The 21,203-nt window shown below is 37.2% G+C and overlaps 1 protein-coding gene across 10 annotated transcripts in view; it reads right to left on the reverse strand.

The window, feature by feature from the left end:
* ATP11B (ATPase phospholipid transporting 11B (putative)) overlaps positions 1 to 21,203 on the reverse strand; it is a 146,569-nt gene that overhangs the window by 107,678 nt on the left and 17,688 nt on the right. For 9 of the 10 annotated variants that reach the window (XR_011969071.1, XR_011969072.1, XM_072618357.1 and 6 more), the window contains exon 2: positions 2,687 to 2,803. Coding sequence is in view for 6 of the 10 variants with exons in the window: in XM_072618357.1 (XP_072474458.1) it covers positions 2,687 to 2,803 (117 nt within the window). In the remaining 4 variants the exon portion in view is untranslated. Of the gene's footprint in view, positions 1 to 1,974; positions 2,015 to 2,686; positions 2,804 to 21,203 lie in introns of those variants that run through there. The other variant, XM_072618362.1, reaches the window with a different exon arrangement.

The following is a 21,203-nucleotide window of genomic DNA, read 5'->3' on the forward strand; positions in this document are numbered from 1 at the left end:
CTGAGTTCCTCAAGAGCAAGGGCTGGTCCCCCACTGCTTTTCTTTGTATTCTTAGCATTTAGTGCAGTGCTGATCTATAGAAAGTACTTAATAAATGCTTGTTTACTTGACCAGTTCATGCCTACTCAATTACTTCACATGTCTGCTTCAATTGAGGAGGGGCATTTCTAATGACTTTACAATAATCAGCACATAACCTACAGCTTATTTCACTGACTGAAGAAGTTTCACAATTAAGTGTAATGTCATTAAATAAGTCTCCCTCTCCCCAAGTAAAAGCCCCCAGTTCCCTGAACATTTTAGCCATAATGACATCTAACACAGCACTACATACAATCTCTTGTTTGCTGTCCCAATCCTCCTTGTTTGCTTTTCATGTACCCAATTCCAGATGCCTTTCTCTCTCCTCTTGGAAAACAGATAGGCTAAATATTAAAGAAACCTATTACAGGAACAGCACAGAAATAGATCTTCAATATTATTTTTAATGGATGACTTTTCTTTGTATCCCATTCATGTGTGAATATATCCCTTCTATTTCCCTCTCCTCAACTAACCATCCTTTAAAGTATTTCAATAAAACCAGCCAAAATGGGCATCTGACACTTTATGGAATAGTTGACATCCATACTGCCTCCCAACCTCTGCAAACAAGTTAGAGAAGTACGTTTTCCCAAATTTTTCTGAGTCAGGTCACGAAAATTACTTAGTGTTCAGTTTCATTTATCTATTCTGTTTACGTTGTTGTAGTTAAGGTTTTTGTTGCCCTCTTGAATCTATTTAGTTCACTCTGCATCAGTTCATAAGTCTTTCTGTGTTTCTCTGAATTAATCAAACTTGTCATTTATTATGCATAGAATTATTCTATTACTTTTATGTAAAACAATTTGTTCACTCATTCTTTCAGACTTATGGGCATCTACTTTTTTTTTTCCTTTCCAATTTTCTGATACCTAAAATGTGCTGCTATCAATATGTATCCAGATATATAAATACACGGATTCTTTCTGGCTCTGACTTCATTGGGAGTATATATAGTCCCAGAGTAGAATGAAACATTTCTCCCTTCTCACAGAAGAACAACTAATGGCTATGGGCAGATTTCTGTATACAGTGTCAAACACTGTAGATGGTGTTTTTGCTTAACTGCTTTTCTTTGTTAAAAGGGAGAGTTCAAAGGAGGTGGGAAAGAGATGGGGAGAAGTGTGATGTGTGGAATTCAAGAAAAGACTGACTTAAAAACAAAAAGGATCAGTAAAACTTTTTAAAGAAAATACATTTTTCTAGGATGGTCAAAGGGTAATTTTTCCAGACCCTCCACCCCCCACTGCCAGAACAAAACAAAAAAGAACATATAATAGACAACTTCTAAGTCTCTTCTAAAATAACTGAACTTTCATGATGCCTTTACGAAAGGGACTATGGAAATCTAGTAAGGACAACGGACTTGGAATCATAACACCTGGAGTTTAAATTCTGGCTCAGTCATTTAGAACCTATGTGACCTCAGGCGAACCACTTTATCTCTCTGAGCCTCAGTTTCTAGGTCTATAAAAGGTCAAAAGGGGAGTATAACACTTGTACTACTTGCCTCACAAGGTCTCTATGAGAAAAATCACTGGAAATTATCAAGTGCAATATAAATAGGAGCCATTACTGTTGAGTTCATACCATTCATTATTAAAAATAGAATAGAGGACAGATACTTATACTCCTTTAACTATGGCAGGACTAGAGGGTACCTGGATATCTCGAAGTGCGCCGCCATCCCCACTGACTTTCAGTATTTTTTTCATAAACGATCTATCCTATTTGCAGCCTGCATGCAGTCCCACAGAAAGCTTCTCTGGCCACGTCCAACTTTTTTTACAAGATCAGGTTTAGGCATTCCCATCTCAAGTACCTACTCTGAACCCAGGACTAGAGTCTTTCACTAAAGAAACCAATGAAGCCCAGAGAAATGAAGAGGCTTACTGCTCCAAAGGGACCTCATGATGTCTACCTGCCCATCTCCATGCCATGTTGCTTGACCTAATATGAGAAATAAGAAAAGCACAGAGCAAAGGAGTGAAACAGTACTTTGGTACTGTTAATAAATGCGTTATCCACATCCAACTAACACAATTTTTAATATCCTATTTCAAGTTACATATGCACAAGTCACCTTTTTTGCAAGGGATGTTTGTTAGGGTGAGCAGATTATTCACCTGAGTTACTAAAAACAAACACATATCTTGTTCCAAAAGATGCACTAACTTTCTTTTTCTTCTCTCTTGTGAGGCATTTGGGGTTAAGTGACTTGCCCAGGGTAACACAGCTAGTAAGTGTCAAGTGTCTGAGGCCAGACTTGATCCAAGACCTCCTGATTTGAGGGCCAGTGCTCTATCCACTGTGCCACCCAGCTATCCCTTTCAAAAATAAATGCCTTGCTGCCTACTGTTAGGTAAGCACTCAATCAAAGCTCAAAATGAAACATATTTTTGGACATGGCCAGTGGAATGAATGATTTGCTTGACTATGTATATTACTTTCAAGAATTAGGTGGGTTTTTAAAAATTTTTTCCAATGAAAGACAGGGAGGTGCAGGAGAACAATTAAGTATTTCTTAACTTTTAAAATATTTCAAACAAACAAAATAAAGTGCTACAGGTCTACACTTTCAAAAAATGTATTTGTTTATCCTTACCTTAGATGATATGATTCGGTTATCTATAAATTTTTGAGGAGTATAAAGGCCATTCTGAGGAAATCTGTTTGCTATATAAATTGTTCTTGTGTCACTTTGATGTGGTGGGTCAAAACCCTGGGACCAAAGAAGAAAAAAGGGTTATAATTAGTTTCTATACATCAAGTAATTTCTGATTTCATTTAATCAAAGATAATCTGCATATATTATTGCCAGTCTTTTGGAGTGTATATATGTATGTATGTGTATATTTACATACATATACACACATATACATATATACACATATATGCACACATACATATGATTCGTTCAGTAATGAAAAAGTAATACGTTGGCCTTTTCCCCTATGATCAAATCTTTAGTGACATGAAAACATTACACTTCATTCAATTCCATTTTAAAATGCAAGAATATATTGTACTCCCAGCATCCAGTGTTGCAGAAAAAGATGCAATAGGAAACAGCTCTTGCCCTCAAGAAGCTAACAATGTAGGAAGGAAAGGAGACATTCCAATAGGTGAAAAGACAGGCAATGTTTGTATCTGGCATATTAGATGGTATGAGCAAAGGTATAGAAAGGAAGGGTACAAGTATTCATTTATTTATAGTTTTCAACATTCACTTTTATAAGACTTTTAGTTCTAAATTTCCTCTCTCCCCCAGATGGCACACAATCTGATATAAGCTATACATATACAATCATATTAAACATATTTCCACATTAGTCATGTTGTAAAAGAAGAATCAGAACAAAATTGAAAAACCACAAGAAAGTAAAAAAAAAACCAGAAAATAGTATGCTTCAATCTCCATTTAGACTCCACAATTCTTTCTCTGGATGTGGATGGCATTTTCCATCTTGACTCTTTTGGAATTGTCTTAGATCACTGCAAATGTGACTGTTACTGTGTACAATGTTCCCCTGGTTCTGCTCACTTCACTCAACATCAGTTCATGTAAGTCTTTCCAGGCTTCTCTGAAGTCTTCATGTTCATCGTTTCTCACAGCACAATAGTATTCTATTACATTCATATACCACAACTTGTTCAACCATTCCCCAATTGATAGGCATCCCCTCAATTTCCAATTCTTAGTCACCACAAAAAAGAACTGCTATAACTATTTCTGTACAGGTGAGTCCTTTTCCTTTTTTTATGATCTCATTGGGATACAGACCTAGTAGTGATATTGCCAGATCAAAGGGTATGCAGTTTTATAGTCCTTTGGGGATAGCTCCAGATTGTTCTCCAGAACGGTTAAATCAGTTCACAAGTCCATCAACAATGTATTAGTGTTCCAATTTCCCACATCTTCTCCAACACGAATCTTTTTCCTTTTCTGTCATATTAGCCAATCTGCTATGTGAGGTGGTACTCAAAAGTTATTTTAATTTGCATCTCTCTAATTAAGCGATTTAGAGCAATTTTTCACATGACTATAGACAGCTTTAATTTCTTCATCTAAAAACTGCCTGTTCATATCCTTTGACCATTTATCAACTGGGGAATGACTTGTATTCTTATAAATTTGACTCAGTTCTCTATTTTAGAAATGAGGTCTTTATCAGAGACACTGGCTGTAAAGATTGTTAGGGAACAAGCATTTATTAACTACCTAATGTATGTCAGGCACTGTGCTGGGCACTTTCTAAACATTATCTATCCCATTTGATAACATGTAGAGATAGGAGAAAAGGAGACAAAAAGGGGGAGGGGTGGTGAATAACCAAGTTTTGTATGGAAGCAAAATACCTGAACGGAAATGGTATAGTACAAGACTGAAAAAGCAGGCTTGAGGTCATATTGTAAATGACCTTGAATGTCAAGCTATGTGCTTTTATATTTTATTCATTAAGGTATGGGAAACCACTGAAGGTTTTTGAGCATGTGATGGCAAGCAAAGTAGGATCTTTTGCAGTTTTTGTTTTAGTATAATCAAGTGTCTCTGACTTAATCTTGCCTTTACTAACCAAGAGTCTTTCCTAGGAGTAAAGCACAGAAACAACAGTTTCTTTAACTAGAAATTGTATATGTATTTGTATTTTTAATTATTTTAATGTAATTAAAGATATTCTCCACCCATTAATAGGCCTAAGAAAATTTGTAGGAAGGCCTACACCTTTTGTTAATGAGACACCGGTTCTCAAGGGTTGTGATGCGCTCTGGCTCTAAAATAAATACTCTGCGGGTGAGGTTTTACTTTGGGGCTTAGTTTTTGGAAGAAGGTCTGTGTGCCAGATGAGACTCTGGGAAGCCACTAAGCAGGCCCTAACTCCCTTCCCCCCTTGAAAACCCAGAGGTTGGTGCTTCCCTCTTAAGTAACTATGTATGTATGTAATGGTCAGACAGTTTGGAAGCCTGTCTGTTGGTATTTACTTCCCTTCTTGTATTTTTCTCTATTGGTGAATGATATATGTGCTTAATTAAAGGAGATTGTTAACCCCACAAAAGCTGCCTTTCCTTTTAGAAAAGCAGATCAAAGAACCTGTGAAAGCAGGCCCCCCATGTATGTCGAGGTGCTTACTGATACAAAGCAAGGAAGAAATATGGTAAAGAAATGTACATTAGGAATAATACTCTGACAGCATTAGGAAAGAAAAGGAGGAAGAGAGAAAGGCTGGGGATTTCTGTGAGGTGACTCTTATGACAATATAGATGGAGATTGGTGGTGACAGTAGATACACCATGGAAGCTGCATTGATAGAAGTTGGTAACTCATTAAACTGAAGGGGTAAAGTAGATGGAAGAGCTGAATGAAGTAAGAACCTTATCTGACTGACATCATCAATAGAAAGTAAAAGATGTTAGGGGAAGGTAAGTTCTATAGGATCAAGATTAGCTTTATGCAAGCTACACTAGAAGTGTTGGTAGGATATCCAGAAGCAGCTACATAAAACAAACAAAAAATATAAATATGGGACTTGAAGTTGTGGGGAGAAGCTGGAGCTAGAGTTAGATTTAGGAGTCATTTACAAAGGGGTGATAAACAACCACTTATGAATTATAAAATTACCAAGGAAGAGAAGGTAGCCAAGGACAGACTCTTTAGGGTCATCCACTTTTGAGTACTAGGAGGAAAATGCAAAGTTAGCAAGATTGACTGGAGAGGAAGCAGAGAGAAAGTTAAGAGAACAATGAAAGTAGGTAGACCAATTCTTTTAATGATTCCATCTCTTCCTGAATCAGCTTCTCCCAGAAACAAATGCTCATCTTTTTTTAACATCAATATCCTTCCAGTGTATGACTCCAAGGAATGATGCTGAGAATCATCTAAATAACAATGGCGAGCGAGGCACATGGTTAGAGAACGAGCAGACTGCAACATGTTATAAATTACTCAAGAGAAGTGATGTAATTAATGAATATTAAAGAAATGTAAAACCAAAAAGAAGACAGGCTGGTCACACAGCAAGAGGTAACCAACAGTCATCTCATATTCTCTATTTGTATCCCTATGATGTCAAGAAGATGGGAGAAAGGCTGCAGCATAGTGAGTAGCTCCCTAACTTACTGCAAATCACAAACAAGAATTGGATAAGCAGGCAGAGATGGATTATGATCTACCTCATTAGAAAGAATAGCCATACTGGTGGATTCACAGATCAGTGAAGTATTGATGTGAGCATTTACTGGTGACAGACAAAATGAAAAATAATCCCTACCCTCAAGGAGTTTTAACATGTCCTAAAAATCACTAAATTGTGTATAACCTTTGACTAAGCAATATCTTTATTAAGTCAATACAGGCAACCTTGTTCACTGTGCTTCTCTTTATTGCACTTCACAGATAACTGCATTTTTTACAAACCAAAGGTCTGTGGCAACCCTGAATCGAGCAAGTCTATCAGTGCTACTTTTCCAACAGCATGTGTTCACATCATGCCTCTGTGTCACAGTTTGGTGATACCCACAATATTTCAAAAATTTTCATTACTATTATAGCTGTCATGGTGATCTCTGATCAGTGATCTTTGATATTACTATTGCAGTTATTCTGGGGCACCACAAACTGCACCCACATAAGACAGTGAACTTAATCAATAAATTTTGTGTGTATTCTCACTGCTCTACTGACCAGTTGTTCCTATCTCTCTCCTCATCTGGACTCCTATTCCTAGGACACAACAATATTAAAATTAGGCCAGTTAATAACCCTAGAATGGTCTCTAAATATTCAAGTGATAGGAAGGTCATTTGAAATAGTAAACTTCCTTGTTCTTTTATTTTTAGAAACTGCCACAGCCACCCCCAACCTACAATAACCACATCCTGATCAATCAGCAGCCATCAACATCGAAGCAAGACCCTCCACCAGCAAAAAGATTACAACTCGCTGAAGGTTCAGGTGATGGTTAGCATTTTTTTTAGCAATAAATTATTTTTTAATTAAGGTATATATAGATATTTTTTAGACATAATGCTATTGCACACTTCATAGACTAGAGAAGAGTGTAAATAACTTTTATATGCACTGGGAAACCAAAAAAATTCGTGTGACTAGGTTTATTATGACATTTGCTTTACTGTAGTGGTCTGGAACCAAACCCACAGCATCTTCAAGGTATGCCTATATGCCCTAAAAAAATCAAAGAAAGGAAAAGGGCCCTTACTAAGATAATCACAGCATTCTTTCTGTAGTGGCAAAGAACTGGAAACTAACAAGCCTCATATCAGTTAGGAAATTGCTGGACAAATTATTGTATATGAATGGAATACAGGAGTATTTGTGCTATAAGGAAATGAAAAAAGGAATGAGTTTAGAGAAACCTGGAAATATCTTTACAAACTGATGCAGAGTCAAGTGAGTAGAACCAGAAGAAAGATATATGCAATTACATTTTAAAGACAAATTTCAAGGATTTAAGAACTTTGAGACAATGACCAAACATGAGTTCAAGGGACTAATGAACTATACTATCCACCTTCCAACAAAGAGGTGGCACACTCAAGATATGGAATGAGAAATACATTTTTTGGACATGGGCAATGTGGAAATGTGGTTTGCTTGACCATATATCTTTGCTACAAGAGTTTTCTTTTTATTTCTTTTAAATTGGGGCATAGATGAGAGAGAGAAAATAAATGCTAGTAAAGTGAAAAATAAAGTAAAATTTTTAAAAGATTATTTTGAAGGGTGTATGGAAGATTAGCCCTAAAATAGGATTTAGGGCTAAAAAGGATTTTAGAAGTCATATAGTTTAATCTCATTTTACAGATGTAGAAACTAAGGCTCTGAGAGGTTAAGGGGATTGCTCAAGATTATTCCAATGACCTTCTGAGAGTCTGATTCAGAACCTGAGAGTTGGTTCAAGGCTGGGCAACACTATGATCTCACTAGTGCCTTTCTCAAGGACCCAACCCATGTGCACCCAGAGAGCATGGCTTTTCTTTCTCAGCTGTCAATCCTATGCCTCAGACTGCACTACCATCTCTTCCTCCTTAGTTACCAATTAAGAGCCGAGGGCACAAACTTTGTGGAAACAGGTAAAAACCAACAGGGTTTTTGTTAGGTCTATCATTACTTCTTCATAATTTCAAGCCATTCATACACAGCTGACTGAAAATATAGAGAATACAAGATTCCACAATACTTAGTCACTACAAAAAAGTATTTTATTCAATAGAGCAAAACACTATCTTAAAATCACTCCCACAGAATGTTTCCCAACACATTTCAAAAATAATCCAAGACCCCCTGAAAGAGAAAACAGAATATTTAACAACTTTCTGACCATTAATATCAAGTGCATGTAAAAGAAGGTATTTGCCACCATCATGAAGGATGTATCTAAAAAAAGATTTCCTCCAGACTAATGGTGTCAAACTGACCTCTACAGGTCTCATACTGAATTAGAAAATAACATTAACATTATCTACGTTCTACTATATTTTATTTTGTTAAATATTTCTCAATTACATTTTAATCTACCATCTGCCAGCCATATACCTGACACCTCTACTCCAGATGTTTCTGTTTGCTGAAGACGTTGGCCTGACCACATCAAGCTCCCAAACGCTGCAGAGCCTCATAAATGAAATCCATAATTAATCAAGTATATGTCTTGACTGTTTCTACAAAAAAATTAAGTGGATGAAGAATGACTATTGTCCAGACAAATATAGCTAAGTGGCCAAACTACAGAGCTTGTCTGCTGGCACTTATCTTGGGCTGTTCTAATTTTGTATTTATATCTCCAGTGCCTAGGATTTGGTACCTGCTTAATAAATGTTTGTTGATTAAGTCAGTCAACAAGTATCTAATGAACACTTTCTTATTGCCAGAATTGGATGAACAAAACAAATCTTGGCTTCTTAACTATTTTGTGGCATAGATTCCTTTTAGTAATCTGAAGAAGCCTATGGACCCCTTCTCAGAATCATGTATTCAAAGGAAGCTGGTTATATTGAAACGCACCTGCTGAGAACTCCTGCTATAAACAAACAAATTAGGTTCAGAGTTGATTAGTGGAAGAATGATGGGCAGAATTAATTGCTTTTCTTCCTGACTCCAGACCAAGTACTCTACTCACTGTACTACCTAGCTGCCCAAGAAAACCCCACACGAGGTCAGTCAGACACTACTGAACAACAACAAAGGTCAATTTTTAAAAAGTAATCATATTCTTCCAGTGATGTTGTATGACTACAAATTGTAGAATGCCAGTTTCTAAAGAACTAAACTTGAAAGTTTCCAAAAAAGTAAACAAGAAAGCAACAAAATGAGCGTGAACGACCTATAACACATTACAAAATAAAGAACTGTGAGGAAGTAAAGTTAAGGATGCCATTGGAAATATATACGATTGGGAAAAAAACAACAGGCCAAGCATGAAGTGACAGATAATGTTATTATATACATGCTTAACTGGTATCCTTGAATCATCAAGAAACCAAGAGGTAGGTCCCCAACAAATTGTATAGGCCACACAATCTTCCAAAGGATGAATAGGAGTTGCATATGGTGTATAGGCAGGGGTGTGTTCTGAGTTATATTGCTGGAGTACCTAAATGAGATAGATCAAGGGAACTACTGAAGTAACGAGTTTAAATTTTTAAAATTAAGAGTGCACATTAGACTTTAAAGAGTATTTTCAAACAATCACAGGTCAGGTCTGTTATTTCATACTTGTAAAGAAATCCACAGAGGAAAAAACCTCCTTCTGCTGATTTTAGAGACTTTGAGAGTTGCCTGAACAATGAGAAGTGAGTTGCTTAGGTCACACAGCCAAGATCTGAAACCAGGTCACAGGATCATAGATTTAGAGTTGGAAGGGACCTCAGAGGCAATCAGGTCTGTACCCCTCATTTTTCCAGACAGAGAAACCAAGACTGAGAAAGATTAAGTGACACTGCTCAAGAGTCAACTAGTAAGGGTTTGGGGATCTGAACAAAACCGCCTCCCTGACTGTAAGCCTGGTTTTTTTATGTCATCATAATCAAAGAAAATTCCATTTATTTTATTCACCCACATTAACATTACATCGAATGTCAATTCAAGATTTAAGTACAAGGATGAAGCAAGGTCATTTTATCAAAGTGAGTTTTGAAAATAAGTACTCTCTGAGGCAGCCAGATGGCTCAGTGGATAGAGTACTGGGCTTGGAGTCTGAAAAACCTGAGTACAAATCTGACTTCAGACACTCTAATTGTGTGACCTTGGGCAAGTCACTTAACCTCTGTTTGCCTATTTCACTGGAGAAGGAAATAGCAAACCACTTTGGTATCTTTACCAAGAAAACCCCATTTTTGTTCAGTCATTTCCAGTCACGTCCTACTCTTTGTGACCCCATTTGGGATTTTCCTGGCAAAACTGGAGTGGTTTGCCATTTCCCTCCAATTCATTTTACAGATGAAGAAACTGAGGCAAATGGGGTTAAGTGACTTGCCCAGGTCATATAGCTAGCAAGTGTCTGAGATCAAATTTGAACTCAGGTCTTCCTGACTCCAGACCAAGTGCTCTATCCACTGCACTACCTAGCTGCCTAAGAAAACCCCATACGAGGTCACAAAGAGTCAGACACAAATGAACAACAACAGTAACATTCCGTAGATTGAATAACACACTTGAAAGTAAATTAACAATATTAATATTATTATAGCAGGGTTATTAATCTCCCTGCCTTCAGCACTTCTCCATTCTGGCCCATCTTGCACACAGTTGCCAGGATAATCTTTCTTAAATACAATTTAACAATGTCAGATTTTCTACACATGAAGCTACAGGGGGTTCCTGGCAGATCTAAAATTCTGTCATCAATATTAAGGCTATTCCTAACCATAATTTTCCTGCATCTCTAACCCTCCATTCTCATATCCTTCCATACCTAGTCTCCTTGCTCCTTGCTCTCTGTACAGCTGACTAGCTTTTCCTGTTGTGCACGTCCTGCTTCTCTGTCTGAAACTTTCTACCAACTCACATCCATCACTTCCTTTAGAGATTAGATACAAGTAATCACTTTCAAATGTCCTTCCATGACTTCCATGCTATTCACACTCTTATTTTATATTCATTCAGAACTGACATGAAACAACCAGAAAATATAAGCAAATATAAGACAATGCGGTACAAATTCTAATGTTTTTTTCCTGAATTTTGGTTGTAGGCTCTCTAAAGAAAGAAACACCATTTGCTCCTTCACTAGTCCCTTAGATTGAGCTGCAAGCAAGATTGAGAACTGTATCCTGAGGCTTAACCCTGCATGCTGTTGATAACTGACCCAAACTTGTCCCTTTTTGATTAATAAACTCCCACCAGATCCTATCTTCCCCCACCCCCGCAATGATTCTGAACACCAAACTGTCATTATTAAGCCCCACTCCTTTATTCCCATTCCCCTCAATTCAACCCCTAAGTCCCCCTCTAAAGCTACCCACTGTGCTGTCTGAAGCCTGCTCCACAAGTAACAAACTTGATTTTCTCTTGAATCATCTCCTTTCATCTTTTGGCTCCCTCTTGATGACAACAGGACATCCTTTCTAGGCCTTTCACTCACACCCTCTACTCACAGGTCGAGGAGAGGGGAGCTGGAATACCAAGCTCACCCTGTTGTGTCATCACTCTGGCAATCTCACCTCCTCTGAAGTTCACTCAATTAGTATCTACCACCTAATCAAAATTTGATTGACCTCAATGACAATCCCCTTCTTGCTTCAGTGTAGTGTCTGGCTTACAGTCTTTCTTCCCCAACTGCCTCCCTTCACATTACACATTGATATTCCCTCAAACATCCTAATTCCTCAATTCTTCAGCTTACTTATGTCCCATGACCTATTCCCCCACTCCACTTTACCTACAGAGATATAGTTATATCCATAATCTTGTCATTATCCACAAATGCACCAGTTGAAATGCCCTTATCTGAGCACAATCTGCCGTCAACCCACTTTTTCCTTTGCCTTATGACCCCAAAGCCTGTCATCATGACCTCCAACCCTTCAATCCCTCAGTTCTTTCCCAAGTCACCAAGCCCTGCAGTGGCTATACTCTCTTCCCTTCCCTCACTCCTTGGTGAGCTAGTTCAGTTCTACACTGTCCTCTCCCCTTAAGTGCCTTGCTCCTTCATCCTATCTAGGATCTTGTCTTACTCAAAGCTCAGCCCTAGATTACTCCCACCATTGCTTCTCCTTCAAATGCTTGTACAAAGATGGAGAAAATCACAAAAAAATGCAAAGTGGGTTCACTCCAAATTTATATTATATAATCTCAACTGGGTCCTCACTGCAGCAAGACAATCCTTGGTAACCAACTCATTATCCCATTCACAGTGGCTTTTCCAGACATTTTCATCTCTCATGAAAACTCCCACAGCTCTCCATCCTCCGCCATCTCCTCCAAGAACTTTGCCTCCTATTTCACTGCAACAGGGGGTCATTCACTGGAAGCTCCCTCTCCTTCTCCTCCTCCTCATCTCTCATCACTATGACACTGCCTCCCACTTTATACCATCTCACATAATGATGAGATCTTTTTTAGTACCAAATCAAATCCCATCACATGTACAAGTCACCTCAATTCCATCTCATCTTCCCCAACAGATTGTCCCTTTTATTATCTCCACTCTCATATATCTTCAATCTTTCTGTCTACTGCTGCTTCTCTATTGCCTATTACATCTCCTCTATCTAAAAAAAAAAACCCAAAACAACATGACACAAGCGTCATTTGATTCATCATCCCACTGAGCTATATTGTTCCATCTTGGTCTCATCTTATTTGAGAAGGCCATCTAAAAATCAATACCTCGATTTCCTTTCCTCTTACTTTCTTCTTAATTCTCTTTAGTCTGGCTTTTAGATTCTTCATTCAATGAAAACTGCTCTCTCCAACAGTCAATGACCTAAATGCCAACTCTAAAGGCAGATGACACTGTCAATCACCCTCTTCTTGATACTCTCTCCTCTCCAGATTTTGGTAATATACCACTCTTTCCTAATTCTCTTCCTATCTGACTGCTCTTTCGCAGTATCCTTTGCTGGATCTTACTCCATGTCATACCCTATAATAACCAGGGATGTCGTGGGCCTTCTTCTCTCACTCTATGTTATTTCTCTTGGTGCTCTCATCAGTTCCCATGGATTCAATGATCATTTCTATAATGATTCTCAAATCTACTTGTCCAGCCTTAACCTCTCTCCTGATCTCCAGTCTCACATCTCCAACTGCCTATTGGACATCTCAAACTAGATGTCCAAGTGTATGACATTTTAAACCCAGCATGTCCAAAGCTGAACTCATTTATCTTTCCTCCCAAACCCTCTCCTCTTCTAAATTTCCCTATTACTGGCAAGGGTATCACCACCCTCTCAGTTACCTAGGCTCATCCTAAACTCCTTATTCTTTCTTACCCTCTATATCCAATCTATTACCAAATCCTATTGATTTTACTTTCATAACTCTCTTGTATACACTCCCTTTTTTCATCTAACACTGCTACCACTCTTAATCACCTTACACCTGGGCTTGGAAGCAACCGTCTGCTGACTAGTCTCCTTGCCACATATTTCTTTCTATGACAGTCCATCATCTACTTATCTGTCAAAGTGATCCTTTGGTAGAGGATCTGGTACAGGCCTCACCATTTCATCCTCCTACTCAATAGATTCCAGTGACTCCCTATCACCTCCAGGATTAAATATGAAAGCTTCTGTTTGGCATCCAAAGCCCTTTAGAACCTGCCACCACTCTACTTTTCCAGTCTTCTTACAATTAACATCCTCAATCCCCATCAATTAGGGAACAGCTTAACAAGTTGTGGTATATGATTGTGATAGAACACTACTGCACTGTAAGAAATGACAAGCAGGATGCTTTCAGAAAAAGCTTTATATGAGCTGATGCAAAGTGAAGTGAGCAAAACCAGAACACTGTACACAGTAACAGCAATACTGTATAATGATCAATTGTGAATGACTTAGCTACTCCCAGCAATACAATAATCCAAGACAATTCTTCACATGTTGAGACAAAAAAATGAGATCTCCAGAGAAAGAACTGCTGGCGTCTGGATCCAGATCAAAGCACACTCTTCTTACTTTATTTTGTTTACTTTATTAAAACAATTAATTAAATCGTTAATTTAATTTAAAATTAATCAATTTCATTTTATTTATTAATTTAAATCAATTAAATGCAATTAATTAATTAAACTATTTATTTTAATTAAACAATGATTTATCTTGTTTTTCTGGCCTGTGTTTTCTTTGGCAACATGGCTAATATGGCGATATGGTTTACATGACTGCATATGTATAATCTATATCAAATGGCTTGTTTTCTCAAGAAGGGGGAGGGAAGAGAGAGAGAGGAATTTGGAATTCAAAATTTTTTAAAAAGTTAAAATTTTTTTACATATAATTGAGAAGAAAATAAGAGAAAGAAAAAACAACACCCCCATCACAAACTCTATGATATGATCTGGTGGCACTGTCCTCCTTGTTATTCCTTGAACAAGTTGTTTTACCTCCCAACTCAAGACATTTTCACTGGCTGTCATTCATGCCTGGAATACTCTCTGTTCCTATCTCCATCTCCTGGCTGCCTTACCTTCATTCAAATCCAAGTTAAAATTTCACCTTCTACAAGAAGGTTTCCAGAACCCCCATAATTCTGGTGCCTTCCTTCTGTTTATACATCATTATTTACATGTTGTCTCCCTCATTAGACTTGGAACTCCCTGAAAACAGGACTGTCTTAGCCCTTAGGCCAGTGCCTAGAATGTAGAAGGCACTTAAAACATTTACTGACTCACTGGCTGATTAAAGATGGAATCCCATTATTTCTTTTAGGGCTGAGCTTGCTGAAATGCTGAACTCTGTCAGAGAGATCTGGTAATCATAGATTTAGAGCTGGATGGGAACTTTGGGATGGCATTCAACATCCAGGGTTATAGCTCTGGACATGAGGCCCAGAGACATGAAGGTCACACAAGAAAGTAGCACAGGCAGGATCTGAATCCAAGACCCCTGGGTACAAACATGGTGCCTCTGACAAACCTTGTGGCCCTGGGCCAACCTATAGTCTCTCTCAGCCTCCACCTCCCTGTCAGCAGACTGAGGAGAATGATACTAAAAGGATCCCTCTTCTAGGGCCACTGGGGAGCTCAAAGGAGATGATGAAATAAAACACTCTGGCTTGAAAGGAATGTCAAGTTCCTCTAGCACCTTCAGAGTGACTACATCACTAAATTCTAAACCTGAGGCATCATACTTACAGTGTAAAACTCAGAGGCCTCCACACTAGATTAAGATGCAATTGGGAAATTCTTAACACATAAATAAAATTGCAACATAAATAATATTGATTTGTGGTTTTCTAAGTCAACATGCAGCTACACGGATCTGTTTCTATTTGAGTTTGACACCGCTGTTCTAAATCACAGACAAAATATGCTTTTCAATGTTCATAATAATCATTAATAAATTTTACGAATCTGATTTTTGGGATGTCAAGTGATTCCCAACCTGGCTATAACTCATATACACAGAGGGTTCCCAACGCTTTTGGAGATGAAATGTCTTATCATTGTAAGTTTGATTTCAAAATCATCCTTTTGCAAGGGGAAAGAAACAATGTTAGATAAGGTTTTCTTTCATAATTATTTAAAATATTCCATGAGATAACTGTTAACATGTACAACATTCTTAACAGAGGGGAATTAAAGGAAAGGACAATTATTTGTTAGGAATTACTTCATATTGTCACAAATATCTCCAAAGAGAATCTCAAGCCCAACTAAAATTAATTCACTTTAAAAAAATTTGCATGCCAAGGCAAGGCTTTGAGGGAGGAGGACCATTGTTCTAAAGTCAAAAAATGATAATACACTACAGTTCTGAAGAGGTTGAGAAGTGATGTTTTCACTTACAGCAGTGTTTCTCAAACTGAGGTTCACAGGAAGTTCATTTCTAAGGTTCACATCAAAATTCTGAGGGAGGTGCAGACACTGAGGCTCTTACTGTAGTAGGCTGACTTGCACAACATCCTTTTTCTGCATCCAGGTTAACACATCCTTCATCATTGTTTTGTTCCTTGACCACTCCCTTTTGATTAGCAATTTACTCTGCCACATCTCTAATCAGTTCATCATCTTTCCTCTCATAACTATTTCACTCACAAAACTCAAGTTGGAAGCCTAGAAGTATCTGAACATAAAAGACATTTTATTTCAAATTCTTCCCAAGAGGACAGAAACATTTTGGAGTAGGATAGACAGAATAGGGAATGAATAAGTGGGAGAATGCAAGGAAAAGACAAATAATCTGGGACATATGAGGATACAGAAGTACTCAGGAAGATTTCAAAATAACATTTGATAATCCTGATCCAGAGCATGTTTAGTTGAGACATTTGTCATTTCATAAATCTCAAGTTAGGAAATAAAAGGATTATTGAGCAATTTCTTAGTCATTCTCCCCCAAAAATCACTATTTCTAAAGACAAGGGCTACTACAAAAAATATGAAATTTTAAGAGAATTTTAAAAGGTAAAACTCCAGACCTGGAGTTCATCAGGGCAAGGAGTAAGGAAAGGGAGAATTATAATGTTCCTTGATGCATTCCCTTTAATGAGAATGATTCATTAATTAATGATGCATTCTCTACTGGGTGGCTCTAGACCAAGCTATTTCTAATTCTTGTTTCATGACTTCTCAAAGTTGATCAAACTATTTAAAAAAAAAAATCCTAAACTCTCAAGACAAATATTTTTCAAGTAAATTAAAACAAATTCCTACTTGATTTTTAAAATTATTAGAATGCTGCAGCATTTTGAGAAGGTGCTGTCACTGAACCAAAAAGTTTCTATTCAATAAGTAGTACAATAATATGAAATGATGTACGTTTCATCACCTCTGATCTCCTCAGCTTTTACCTCTGGTAACCCTATGAGTTAAAATGACATATATTGAGTCCCATTTACTGGCTAGAATGATTTGTTTCTTTCCTTAGATGTTTCCAGAAAAAATATCAGTTTTCCTAATATCTAATGGATTGGGTGCATAGTGAATAGACAAAATGAACTCATTATCTTTCTCCTTAAGTTTACTCCTCCTATTTCTGTCAAGGCTACCACCATTCTTTTACTCAGCTAGGTTTCCACCTGAGAAGTCACCATTAACCCTTCACTTTCATTCATCTCCCATATTCAATCAATTGTCAAGTTTTACCAATTCCATTTCCTCAAAAATCTCCCAAATCTTTCCCCAAAGCCAACCACCTGGTTTAGGCTTCCACCATCTCTTTCTTGAGGGCTGCTATAATCTCCTTGCATCCTTTCTCTCTGGTCTCCAATCCAGGCTCAATAGTGTCCAAGGTGATATTCCTAAAATATAAATCTGGCCAAGTCACTCATGCTCAAGAAGCTCGAGTGGCTCCATAATGACTCTAGAATAAAATATCTACTGTGTTTTGCATTTTTGCTCAGACATACAAACACAAAAATGAAATGGTTTCTGTTCTCAGAGGACACACTTTTTCTAGGATTCATTCCAGTGACACTTCTTTGTCTGAAACTTCATTACCAAAAAATAAAAACATATAGAAGTCACAGAAATGCATTTTAGGATGCAAGAAAAGGAGAGTTAGAGTATAAAAGTAATACTTTTATTTTAAAATCAAATACTCTAGAACATAAAGATCTTGGGAAAGAGGCAGGGAAGGGGCCATCTTCTCAGGCAAAGGGAGAGAAAGGAGATTTTCCAGGGTGAGAGTCACTGAAATAACCTGTAGTAGTAAGGTGAGGACTCAAAGATTATGGTGATTATAGGGAAACATTTATCTACCTCTGGAGGCTTCTGAGAATAGAATTCCAACAACTGTATCCCCATGTTCCAGTAGGAAGTCTGAGGGGAAAAAAACTCAGCAGTACTGAAGAAAAGTCCTTTCCCTATTCTCTCACTCACTCACTAAATTGTTTACTTTTAGAAACAAGAACAAGTCCAAGGTATGCCTTAAAGTTCTTTAACAGGAAAATAAAGCCTTTGATTCCACAATGGGAGACACAAACGTTTAACTACAGATGAGAGTTGAGTTTAACCCACCTAACTCATTCACACAATAATTCTAACTATTAAATCCAAGCTTGGGCAAACTACTTAACTTCTGAGTCTCATTTTCTTCATTTGTAAAATAAGGAGTCTGAATTTAAACAGATGATAAGGTCTACCATGCCAGGATGCCTTCACACCCCTTCTTTTGTTTTTCTAGACAAATGCAGAACAGTTAACAAGAGGGCACCGGAAACTGGAGAAGGAAGGAATGGCACCTTGCGTGAGGGCAGGCAGCTGGGGCAGGGTTCAAACACAAGTTGTGCAGAGGAGAGAGTTTTGTCTTAATACACACAGGGAGGTTTGATTTAATATACTTTTAAAAAACAACAAAGTTATTTTAAAAAGGAGCTTTCTTCCTGGAGAATTTGTTAATGACCATATACAAGATAAGGACTCTACCTTCAAGGCCTTTTTATAGTTTATTGGGGATACAAATCCAATACATAAAGCAACCAGAGAATGATTAAGTGCTAAAGAGTGTGAGACACCAAAGAGGGATATTTTTACCTCCTCTTTATCTTTATTCCTTTAATATCTTTCTCTTGTCTTACTGCTGTTGCTAGAATTTCCAGAATTATATCAAATAACACTGGGGAGAGTGGGCATACTTACTTTATTCCAAACTCCTGTATTTATTGGGAAAGGTTCTAGAGCATACGTTGCATGCGATGTTGACTTTTACTTTCAGACAAATGTTTTTTATGATAAAAAAAGGTACTTTTGTGCCTATACTTTGCAGAGTTTTTAGCATAAAAGAGTGTTATATTTTGTCAAAGGCTTTTTTTTTTATCATCTATTGAGATGATTATATGGTTCTGGATGCTTTGATTTTGAATATGATTAGTTATGATTGTTTTCTTAAAGTTGAACCAATCTTGTATCTCTAGGATAAATCCCACTTGGTCACGATAAATAATTTCGTAGATAAATCTGATAGGATTTTGATTAAACTTTGAGCTCATTCACAGAGCTTTTGCTGCATAGTAAATTTGTTGCTAACATAAGTAACAGAAACAGAAGCCATATTATTGACTTTGTTCACAATATATACAATATATGCAATACTATATAATCCTGTATGGGGAAATAGCTGCACTCAAGATACAACAGAGCATAGCCTACTCCGCAAACCATAGGTGGACCAAAAAATTCTAAAACATCGCCACAAATATTGAAGAACTGCAGAATGGCAAATTTCTAACTGATAGTTTCAATTTAGATACAAGAAAAATATATAATTATGGAAACAATACTCCAAACCCAAAACAAATATTGAATGATAAAATTTTGTAACTTTGTGATGATAACCACAATCACAATAATCAAAACTGTTAAAAGCAGAAGTTATCAATTTTGTTTTTAAAAAGTCAATCAACGAACACTCTCCCTAACAACTGTTAATTATGAAAGATTTAAAAACGAAAGAGATTTTAGGTATAGTGGAATCTACTTGGTAAAAGGAGAGACAGCAAAAGTCTCCCTAATAATTTCTTTTATTGTTCCTTGACATGTCTAATGCTATTCCAAACAGCTATAATGGCCTTCCAGATTAATGGTGGGAGGGAGCCATTTCCCCGACAATTACAGATTCATAGTAATCAATCTCACAACTTTGGCTCCCATGACTGCCATAAATTAAGAAAACGTTCCTGCTATAGCCTATAGAAACCTTTCTCTGCTGGAAGAAATCTGAATGCACATATGGACTTCCAAAGTAATAATACTTTTGTACTTTTCTGGTGCCTGTAACTCCCAGATATGAAATACAATTTCTAACGAATTAAAATTGCTAGAACAGAGACTCCTATGAATCAAGGATGGCTTTGGAATGGGACTAAGTCAGTCAAATTGACATTTGTCAAAATGCTTACTATGTATCAGGCAATGTGCCTGGTTGGAACTGGAAAGCTAAGCACTAAGGTGCCTTACTAATAAAAAGGAAGCATTTTAGAAGATGACAATGAAGTAAAGTGAATGGTTGCCTGTCTCATCCTCCCTCTAGATAGCTCAAATTTGACCAAATTCCAAGAACATTGGGTTCAGATTTGGGTAAAGCTGGGATTTTTATGCTTAAGGACCATGAGACTAGGCACCAGGTAAGATAGGCCTCTGGCAAATAAACTCCAGTTTCTGTCCAGATCCTTCAGTAACATTCTTTAGCTTTCATGTAACAGACATCTATGGTAGGAACTGGATAAACAGAAATACCGCCGGCAAATCTTGTACCTGGTAACTTGGTGAGGAGATAGATAAAAGAAAGTTTTCTGGCTTTTCCTGAGGCACTGAAGCAACATAAGCAACAAAAGCAGCAGAAATTTTCTAGGTTTCTGAGCAGGCCCATGACAAATTACAGAAATGTATGAGTTTGGTTACAATTCTGTGGACAGACTTTAGCTCTATAATAAGTCAAAAATTATTTGCCTTCCTATAGTCCAGCAGCTGACCGTGCAAAATGTCACTGAAGATGCCTGGACTGGTAAAAGAACAAAAGTAACAAAAGAAAGCAGTAAGTAAATATTCTATTTGAATTTGTGTTCTCTCTGAAGAAATAAAGTAGGGCTATATTATAGCTACAACTGTCAATACTGATGCACACTGATGAATTCCCATTATTAACTAATCTGTGTATTGGAAGACAAGCAAAAGTCACATGTGAAATACCAATGCTTCTCTGCCTGCACAATCATTCAAATTAAGATGATGAAATATTCAGTTTCTCCCTATACGATGACATTAAGCTTACGCTTTAGCTATGAAACCACAATCAATATTACTATCAAGTACAAATCAAAAGATAACACAAATCAGAAGATCAGATTTAAAAGATCTTTAAAATTCCATAATTTATAGTAAAGAAAAATAAATGGGGTTCCTGGCTACAACCCATTTGTTACATTTGTAATGCTAACACCAAAGGTGGAAAATGGGAAAATAATCATGCAATCACTTTTATATGCTGAAAAACTCGTT

Source organism: Notamacropus eugenii, chromosome 6 (assembly GCF_028372415.1).
Source record: "Notamacropus eugenii isolate mMacEug1 chromosome 6, mMacEug1.pri_v2, whole genome shotgun sequence".
Taxonomy (NCBI): domain Eukaryota; kingdom Metazoa; phylum Chordata; class Mammalia; order Diprotodontia; family Macropodidae; genus Notamacropus; species Notamacropus eugenii.